The sequence below is a fragment of the Lutjanus erythropterus genome, chromosome 22 (assembly GCF_056507025.1).
Source record: "Lutjanus erythropterus isolate fLutEry1 chromosome 22, fLutEry1.hap2, whole genome shotgun sequence".
Lineage (NCBI taxonomy): Eukaryota > Metazoa > Chordata > Actinopteri > Lutjaniformes > Lutjanidae > Lutjanus > Lutjanus erythropterus.
Genome location: NC_139338.1, coordinates 19936323 through 19947309, shown reverse-complemented (window position 1 = coordinate 19947309; position 10987 = coordinate 19936323). Strand labels below are relative to the sequence as shown.

Sequence of the window (10987 nt, the reverse complement as noted above, 5' to 3'; positions counted from 1 at the left end):
CCCTCATAATTATCAACACTGATTTTTTGAAAATTGAGACGCTTAAGTCGAGCCCATCGGTTGGTGTTTGATGCTAACTGCTAACTGTAGCATCCTGTTCATATCCTGACATGATACATGTTGCGGCTAAACTTCTAACAGATGTTAAAATGCTATCTGTAAGCATGCTAATGATTAGCATTATTAATGTAGTAAACCTGACCCTTTTACATTAACGTACTACAGCGGTGAACATGCTAACTGTACGCATGCTAACACGTTATGTGTTTACATTCAGAAAATCTAGTCCTGATCAGACTTGATGCTAAATTATGCTCACCTATTACAAAAAGGCTAACATGCTAACATCAGAATGCTAACATACAAACAGAGAAAATGTTGCATAACACATGACTGTTACTACTTTCTCTGCATGCTAACTTGCTAATGTACCAAAAGTAGCACATTAATATGCTAAACTTTGTCAACATAGCACATGACATGTTAGCATGTTAGCATGCTAACTGTATGGATGTACGCATTCACATGTTCATGTTTGTTTATAATAAGATATTTTCACTTCAAAACAAGATGTTTTTACATTAAAACATTTTTTATTTTATAACTAAATATTTTCACACTATAATAAGATACTTTCATGTTAGATGCTGAGTTTAGTTAACTTTAGCCGTTGATAATAATAATAATACCTTAGCATGCTAATATTAGCTTTCAGCTCACATTCACAGCTGAGCCTCACAGACTCAGTTTAGCAACAGTCAGACCAGAAAGTGATGCAGTAAAATTAATTCATGTTGTGAGTTTAGTGATGTCGTTACTGTGCTGAAAGGTTAGCTGGTTAGCTAATGTTTGGTGCTAGTCTGACACGGTAGCATACCAAGCTAACTGATTCAAGCAAGCTAAGTCGTTAACAATGACTTAAAACAGTTTGTTTGATGCGTACGTTGTTTGTTGGGGCTGATAATTTACTACATTTATATGAATATTTATGAAATTATATCTAATAAATATCAGACTTCACAGATTATTTAATTTGATTTCTGAGACAAAATGTTCTATAAAATCTAAAGTGTTTTTTTTTTTTTGAGCTCAGATGAGATTTTTTTTTTTTTTTTTTTTTTTGTGGACGTGAGGATCTTCGTCCCCGTCCTGAGTCCTGACCTGCAGTGGATGATGATGGGGTCTTTTGGTCCTGTTGGCCTGCTGACGGACGATGTGGACGAACTGCAGGATGCTCTCGATGGCGCTGACCGTGGGGACGCCGTGGTCGGGCCACGAGGTGTAGTTCAGGTGGAGGACGTCCTGACTCTCATCAGCCTGCAGGGGGAGACAGAAGTCGCGTGTCACGGCGTGTCAGAGTCTCTTACAGCGGCCTCTAGTGGCCGCCGGTGGAACCGCAGGTGTTGGACAACCTGGTACTCACATATTCCAGTCTGAACTTCCTGATGGTCCGCTCTGGAGACTCGGACCGCGAGAGCATCTCCACGCCGATCTCTCCGTACATCACAGGTTCGTCCGTGAACGGCCAGTAATGATCACACTTCACCTGCAAACACCAAACATCTTCAACGTTAATTCACTCAAACATCATGTTCAGTGTTGATCAGCTCAATCTGACTTCAAATATTCAACATCCTTCATTCATTATTAGTATTTTTTTACTTTTAAAGGACCAGTGTGTAATAATTACAGAAATTTATGTACATAAATGAGATATATATAAGTATCTTATTTATTATTATCAATCAACGTAAACTCATAATCTATATGTTTCCGTTACTTTAGAAATAGCCATTTATAGTTACATACTGTCGGGTCGACTTATGGAGATCATCATCCTGCACGGTTTACGGCAGCACAGAGCGGACAAACTCACTAACAGTGAGTCTTGGGAAGCCCGTGGCGACCTTACGTAGACGCCGCAGCGTAAACACGGAAGTAGACGGGGAGGATAGACGCGGGTGATTGCTGGCAGACCATTTAGCGCTGTGAACCTTGACTGGCACAGTTTTGACAAATGGAGGATCAGACATACACTGTACCAGAACAAAAAGCAGCGGACAGTGAATCCCCGTCATCCAAGAAGCGGAGACGCAAAGAAAGTAAATGCAAGCATGACAGGCAACGGCGAAAACACAAATCAACATCGGCATAGCGACAAACGTTTTCACAGTGACACCGAGGTTGCCTGTTTTCTGCTGGACAGGTAATTAATCCTACACACATAATTGTAGTTTGTTGTCGCCATTTTGTCCGCTGACGGCCACCGTACTCTTGGTGAGAGAGGGGTGGTGTCGGGGTAAATCCTCTTAGTTGCAATCTAAGGTTTGAATGCTAGATGCCACTGGAAATCACACAATTTTCCTTTAAAGGCAGTGATGCAGTTTAGCTTCAGCTTTTCAACATTTAACATTCACACCTGCTTTTCTTCTTCTTGGAGAAAGCCAAAACTTTATTATAGATGTAGCGCCTCTCTAGTGTCTTTTTACTATAATAAGAGGTCGCTAACCTGGGCTCTTTTCCTAACAAACTTAAATGAAAAAGTAGGATTTCTCTGATAAAGTTCACTGTATACACTAAATGTATGCGTGGAGCTCTATTTTTTTAATACTGTGTGACTTCTCAAATAAACCAGATTTTTAAACATCACTTTAAACACTTTTAAAATAAACTAAAATACTTTTTAAAATTATGTCTCTATTTGAACTTTTTTTTTAAATTTCTTATTTACCTTGATGAACTCAAAATATCACAATCAATGACCACAACTGTTCTAGTTTAAACCAAAAAACGAACTATTTACTCAAAAGTGAAATTAAGCAGGTAAACACATTTAAATCAGACTTTTCTCAAATCATAAGAAAAATTATACAATACACCTTTAACGTGTGTGGGGCCCCCAATGAAATAAAATAGCCGGCACTAAGAGGAAATAAATAAAAATAATCCAAATACCCAGTTCCACCGATGCAGGCCTGAATGCAGCTCGGGTGCGTTGCAGCCCTAAACCAATGGCTGTTTCACTTTAAAGGCAAATTAAAAAAAAGATAAAGTACCTTGTTCCACATCTATTCCTTCCAAGAAGGTGGCAGAACAGCTGAAGCAGGGGAGGTGAAGAGAGGATCCACCTGGAAGAAGGGAAACTCCAGTCGCAGGCTGTTTCTCTGCCGCTCGGCTCCGCAGGCGACGGTCTCACTCGGCTCGTCCTCACCGCTGACGATCCGCTCGACCCGTCTCCGCCGTTCCGCAGCTGCACACACGCGCTCCACACAGGCTTTGCCGACGAGGTTGCTAGCCGCTAGCTTGTTAGCAAAGTCCGTGAACCGCAGCCACACAGACATCAGCTAGCTCCCTTTTTTCTCGTTCTTCGGGTTGAGTAATCCACTCAAAACTTCCTGAAAAGTCATCACAAAGTCTTTCAAAGAGTTCTTGTCAAACACTAAAACGACTCTGGGGACAACACTCACTAAACAGTCTGTTTACTTCACCCTTTTTGCTATGTTTTTTCTTTTTTCTTCTTCCTCCCACTCCCCTCTCTCTTCCCGTTACCTCTCTCTCCCGCCCCACCGCCTTCACATCCCCTTTCAAAATAAAATACATACATAAACCATACGTGTCTCTTTTCTTTCAGACAGAGATGAACATTTTCACGAATATTATAAACAACACAATTAACATATTATATGCATTTTTGAAATACACACATATTACCCAGTACTCACTCTCTGTTAACAAATAATTTTAACTTACTTTTTTTTTTTTAATCTTAAATGGCATTTTAAACATGAACTTATTTACTATGAACTTGAGACTCTTTTTTAACTATAACTACAAATTACTGTGCAATTAACTTAGTTTACTTTAACATATCATTTTAAGGTTCTTTACCGGGTTACACCCTCCCCCTTATAAACATTTTGATGTCCTCATCAAACCTAATGAACCGTTGTATTCATCTATTTATTTTGTAACAGTTGACTAGTGGAAAGGGTGCTGGACCTAGTTTGAATTAACTCTTGCCAATCGTAATGACAACTCCTCTATGCACAATAGTGAGAGGCTGATCTTTTGCCATACCAGGCTCATCATAAGTTAATCTGATGACTGGTTTCACTTTTCTTTTTGGACGGTTTTCAGGTTTGCTAATAACTTTTGCCTTAGTGACTGTCTTTGGATGCTCACTGTGGCAAGGGTTATCAGACTCTGGATCACTTTCTTCCACAGGAACTGAATCTTTATCTCCATCCTCTTCTCTTACACTGTCGTGTGTCACCGATGTCCAGGGCTTGGAATCCCACTCTTTTGTCATAGGATCTTTTGTTCCTCTGATGTGTCTTGTAGGCTGCGTCAAAAGCAAGTTTGAAAGCCCTCAGTAAGTCATCTTTCAGCTTGGCTACGTAGCGGGAATGACAACCATCAGTTTCGCCATCAGGAGAGGTTCCAAAGCACAAGTCTACGGGAAGTCTTGCTTCTCTCCCAAACATCAAGAAATAGGGTGAATACCCTGTAGCATCACATTTGGTACTATTGTAGGCGTGAACCAGGTAGCCAATGTGTTTGCTCCATTGCTTTTTCTTCTCACACCCCAGGGTTCCCAGCATGGAAAGAAGAGTTCTGTTGAACCTCTCAGGCTGTGGATCCCCCTGTGGGTGGTAAGGAGTAGTCCGGGATTTCCGGATCCCCATCATCTTCAGTAGCTCTTTGATTAACTGGCTTTCAAAGTCTCTCCCCTGATCTGAGTGGATTCCTGCTGGCAGACCATAATGCAGGAAATATTTGTCCACAAGGATTTTTGCAACTGTCTGCGCCTTCTGATTTCGGGAAGGGAAAGCCTGGGCGTAACGGGTGAAATGATCCATGATCACTAAGACATTTCCAATACCCGAAGAATCCGGTTCCATAGACAAAAAAATCAATGCACACCAGGTCCATTGGTCCACTGCTTGAGATATGGTGCAACGGTGCTGCCCTGTGGCAGGGAGTCTTACGAGTGATACACTCACCACAGTTCTTTATGTACTGCTCAACATCACTCGCAAGCTTCGGCCAAAAGAATCGGCTCCTCAACAAGTCTGTGGTTCTTTCAATGCCAAGGTGTCCTAGATCATCGTGCGTGGCTTTCAACACCATCTCTCTGAACCCGCTTGGCAAGACGAGTTGAGGCAGTTCTTCTCCAGAGGGCCGCTTGCTTAAACGATGAAGTAAACCATCCTTCATCATTAACTTTCCCATCTCTTTTTTAAGACGAAAGCTTCCTGGGCTGGAGTCATGGTCTTCAGGCCATTTTCCATTTTTTACAGCTTGGATGAAATGTCGGATGGCTGCATCATCCTCCTGAGCTTCTATCAGCTCCTGCTTCGACATCTGCCCCAATGATTTCCACTCCAGGTGAGTTGGGAATGCAAAGACATCAGGCACACATTCAGGAGAAGCTCCCAACTGATCTACATATCTCGGTGGACTGCCAGCAGCACCAGGGATGCAGATTCTTTTGCAGATGGATCTCACTCCAGACTGTGGTATAGTTGTCCATTCATCTGAACTCTCATCAGGCATATTTCTCGAGAGCAGGTCTGCGTCTATGTTGTGTCTGCCTGGTCGGTACTGGATCGACAGAGATTTTCAATCCGACCTCTGTCAGACGATCAAGGACTTTAAGAAGTCTCTCTTCGAGGAGAGTCAGGAGGGCGCGAACCAAGATGGCAGCGTAGAACAGAGCTCCTGAGTCGAGTAGACAATAAACCTCCCCAAAACTATGAAGGACTGAAAACACGAATTCCAAACTGACAAGAAATGAGTGGGGGACGAAAACAGAGAAGTATAAGGAAAAAAACTATGTCTAAAGACCAAGAAGAACACGAGTTTGAAGACGAGCTAGCAGACGAGGAAAATGGAGAGCCAAAACAGCTACGCTCGCTACTAGAGGGGCTCACAGCTATCACGAAAGAAATACAAGATCTCAAACAGGAGATGAAGGAAGACCTCTCGAAATTCAAAGATGAATTCAAAGAGGAGGTGAGGAGAGAGTTTGCCGGCTTCAAAGAGGAAATGAACAGAAAAGTAGCGCAAAACGTCGCAGAAATACAACAACAACGGAAGGATATTACTGAGGCGCAGGAACGAATAACAGAGTTGGAAGATTGGAACATGGAAGCGAAAGAAGCCATACTTACTCTAATAAAACAGCAAACGAAACTACAAGAGAAGCTGACCGAGGTAGAAGGGCACGGAAGACGATGCAACTTGAAAATTTACAACGTGGCTGAACAGGACAACGAATCTGTACCAGAGTTGGTGGACGGACTCTTGCGCCGGGAGCTCGGGTTACCGGAGGGAACCGAACTGCATATCCAACGGGCACACAGAAGCCTCGTGAAAAAACCACCACCGGGATCAACTCCGAGATCCATAGTGGTCAACTTTCTGAAATATGAGACCAAAGAGAGCATTCTGGCTAAAGCCTGGAAAAAGAAAATACAAATCGGCGGAAGATAGATATTTTTTGACCACGATTATCCCACCGAGGTGATGAAGAAACGTAAATCCTACTCTGAGATTAAAAAGACTTTGAAAGACAAAAGCATACGCTTCCAGACACCTCTGAGTAGAATAAGGATACACTGGACAGATGGACCCAAGATTTACAACAATGCTGAAGATGCAGCGCGAGACATGAGGAGAAGAGGGCTGGAGATGCGGGAGAGGCACAACAGCGGACCTTCACTCGAGGAGCGAATCCGGAGAGCATCACTATGGAAACGCATCGGAGAGAAGCAGAGGGTAAACGGAGAGACAACCGCCTCAGAGGAACTCAGCCAAGACACAGGGAGCCGAGCGAGGGAAAGGTTGCAAGGGTTTAAAAGATGAAACAACGATGAAGACTAGGTCAACGGAGAGGGGGGTGTAAGGGAGGAAAGAGTCTCCAGGGGACCCAGAAGAACTAAATATCTCCTGTTTTTAAGTTAAAGTCTATGTAATGGTTGGGTGAGTAAGCAGAGTTACCAAAATTGAACACGTAACCAGTTTATTTTGACATTACACAAGTTATTTAAAGGGAGATTAACTGATTTATATTTAACCTTTCTGTTTTGATTTGCTATTTTATCTTTATGAGTTATACTCCAGGTGACAACCTGAGGTCCTTTATTTGTTACAACAGAAAGGGTCCCATTAAGACAGACTGAAAACGGGGAATCCTAAAACCACCCCCCTCTCTCTCCTATAAGCACAAAACTTCTCTAATGTTTACATAAGAATCGACAGGGAGAGCTATTAAACTAGTGACTGTTGGACTTAACTAGTAGGATGGGAGGGCCTATTTCAGGCTTACCCCCAAATCACTAGGGGGGGCCCTTTATGTACAAAAGGCCATCCCTCACTCCCACCAACAGGGAGACAGGGTCTATGGGGTTCAAGGCCCGTATTCGCAGGGGAGTTTAGTTTCTGTATTTGTTCACACTTTGTTCATGGGAAAGTGTTGATTTATAGCATTACATTGGAGGGGCTAAGAACCATTTCAAGGGATACAAACAATACAACATAATGACATAATGGTTGTGTCGTTGAATATTAATGGATTAAACAATATTAAAAAAAAAAGGGATAAAGCCCTAACTAAATTTGAAAAAGAAAAGATGCAGGTTATCCTTCTGCAAGAGACACATCTATCGCAAGAGGAACATGCAAAGTTTAAAAAATTAGGCTATAGAAATTCATTTTCCAGTTCCTTTGGACAAAAGCACAAGAGGGGTGTGGCGATATTGATTTCTAACACGATAAAGTTTGAACTGATCAAGGAAATTGATGATAAGGAAGGAAGATACATTATGATAAAGGGTAAATTAGAAAATCAACTACTGACACTGTTCAATGTATATGCCCCTCCGGAAAGTAGAAAAATATTTTTTGAAAAAATATTTGATCTTATAAATTTGGAAGCAGAAGGGATATTGATATGTGGTGGGGACTTTAACGTGGTATTGAATTATAAGCTAGACACAACAAGTGGGAAGGGAAGTAAAAAACAAATTAATAGGTATATGAATATAATGATGTCAGAAATGGATATATTAGAAGTATGGAGGGAACTTCATCCTTCCGATCAGGATTATACCCACTATTCAGTCCCACATGCAATGTACTCCAGAATTGATTATTTTTTAATGAATAAGGAAGATACATACAGAGTGAAGGAGTGCAGGATAGGGGTGACCGATGTATCCGATCATAGTGCAATTTACCTAAAAATTCATTTGAACTATAAGAGGAAAAATACAATATGGAGACTCAATGAAGGTATACTAAACAATACAGGACTAATTGAAGAATTAAAAGGGGAAATAACTAGATACAGGGAGGAAAATGATAATGGGGAAGTAGACCCAACAATTTTATGGGACACCCTGAAAGCAGTAATAAGAGGGAGGCTGATTTCACATACAGCATTTGCAAAAAAAAGCCAGATTAGAAATGTACCAGAAACAAATTGAAAAATTAAGAGAATATGAAGTGCTGGAATGAAGCAAAGCGCTGGTTCAGACTTGCATTAGCTGATTGGCTTCAGCAGCTGCATTAATGCTTCACATCACTCGCTCATTTATTTACCGTTCGGCTACCAGCTAACTGATAATGTCCACTCATATTAAGCGCGACCATTATATATAATGCCAACACCGTTTGCTGCTGTGGCTCCTTCCATCACAGCAGCCTCCTCCTCACCGTGTGCTGTATTTCTGGAAGTGCTGAATTAACTTTTATTTAATGTTCATGTATGGTTTTAACTAACGGGATAAGTTCTCCCAACAGAATCTTCTCTGTTGCTCAGATCCTTTGAGAGCTTCCTCAAAGAGTGGAGCCTTCTCCGATAAGTCCAACTCTATAACCTTAAATTGTCAGTTCCTTGACATGATGATCTCTGGCAGAACAGCGCATTTGCATCTGAAAACGCTCTCAAACTGGACTTGCAGTTTCATCCAAAATAAAATAAAATAAAAAAAAAAAAATACGCCCACACCAACACACCAACGCAGGAATTGTTTGATTTTGTGCTGCTGTTGATCTGAATGTGGCCTTTGGTGGTGAGGAGCATCCAGATGGGTCATTTTACCGACAACAGTACATCAGGTCAAATGTCAGCTTTGTGCTGGGCTGCTGCGGTTCGAAGCTTGTCTTCGTTGGTGCGAAAAGAAACATGTTTTAACATATTTTACTGGTTGCCTAGGTACAAATCCCAGTCTTTGCTCTGTGATTACATTTGAACATAATGCACAAAAGCTAGCCTCACATAGCTCAACGGCCTTAATTAAATTAGACTGCACAATCAAATCCCCATTTCTGTGTCCACTAACAATAACTTCATCACTATCTGGGACCTACAATGGAATGGACCCGCGGTTGTAATAGGAGCTTACAGGAAAAAAAAAAAATACTCTGGGGTGTGGAAATGTTAAGAAGCAGGATTACACTGCAAACTGAAAAGGAATTACATGTAAATCTATATATTCTGGACAATGTGCACCTAATTAAACTTGAATTCAAGCTCTCAGGGGTGTCTTCCACAAAACAGTAATTCTTCAAGTGAGTTCTTACTGCACAGTATTTTTAAGGATTATTTTAAGGCTTAACCTGCTTCTTCACTCCATCCTTTGTGTATTGAAAACAGTAAATTCACTTCATAATGGAAATAATGAGTAAGTAGAGTAGCCTGCAAGACAAATGTGTGTCATATTAATAAATCCTCCTCTACGAGCAGCAGTTTAAGACTGTTGAATTTATTTAAATGTGATGAATGATAAGACAAGCCGCTGAGTTCTATGGCTGAGTGTGGACAGTGCCGGCCCAGTGGGAACATTAATAGTGGATCCCAGGGGCTTAGGCCAATACCTCGTGCTTTATTAAAATCACGGGTGTGAGGATGTTCAAATATAATAGCTGGGATAGAAAAGTTCACAGATGGCTCACTGGAATAATACTGATGAGATTGAAAGGGCAAACACCTCTCGTATTATGGATTTGAATCCCATATGTGCATTATTTAAGCCAGTTTAATTAAAATATTTAATTGATAATTGAAGATTAGCATCAACCATGAGGATCTGCATGTTTGAAGCATTAAGGAGTGGTATTAGTATTTCCAGGAAGATCATTTTTCCTAATTAATATGCAGATTTATGCGGCAAAGTTCCCCAACATAACACGACACAACACGACAAAACTTACAGCGTCCTGAGAATATTAGTTCAGTGGATTAAAGCAGCAGAGCATTGAGACAAAGACCCCTTAAAATTAAATGTCCCATCGCTACAACCCTCCTGTACCCACTTGTCATCCATAAAATCAAGGGCAGGCTTCTCATTTTTAAGTTTTATCAGCTGTATCGACATTTACTTTGTGAGTTAGCCAAATACATTACGAACGTTTGCGCTGTAAACGTGAACCTGCAAGTGAAATGTCACTATGTATCGTTGAGATACTGAAAAAGTTGGCGTATCTTGTGTTTTTCTTTTTAAAGGAGCAATATGTAACAATTGCGCATGCAAACATGAGTACTGAAGTCCAAACAGCGAGTTGGAATGATAGACTGTATATTAAATAGGTTGAATATGCAGTCTATGGTTGAAGCAAGTTGTTTCCCTGCCGTCTCCTTCCCAAAGTTTCGGAAGCTCAGGCATGCTACAAGACGAGTGGAACATTATAATTGGACATTAACATGCAATTACAAGTCCTGCAATTAAAAGCTAAGCCTGTTATCCTGAAAACAAAATCCTGCTATTCTGAAAAGTTTGAGTTCAGTGACCACCTGCCTTCTACCTGCCTGACTTTATTAACATATTGCTCAATTTAACCATCATAAACATCAGCTCCTTCTAAAAGATCACTAATGATGTCTTATGACTCATAAACAAACACTTACTCATTCACCAAACATTCTGCATTATTTTTAACTCTAGTTAATGTGAAAGTGTCAAAGCAAAAACTGTTATTTTGG

At 40.9% G+C, this 10987-nt stretch overlaps 1 protein-coding gene across 1 annotated transcript; it reads right to left on the bottom strand.

Moving 5' to 3' along the window:
* Positions 1–682: 682 nt before the first annotated feature.
* LOC146306871 (receptor-type tyrosine-protein phosphatase O-like) lies at positions 683–6580 on the bottom strand. Its single transcript, XM_084711346.1, has 3 exons — positions 3057–6580; positions 1424–1546; positions 683–1317 (listed from the first exon to the last, which is right to left on the bottom strand). Exons 1-3 carry the CDS (start codon positions 3066–3068, stop codon positions 1090–1092), a joined length of 363 nt encoding a protein of 120 aa, XP_084567472.1. The 5' UTR covers positions 3069–6580; the 3' UTR covers positions 683–1089.
* Positions 6581–10987: the final 4407 nt, after the last annotated feature.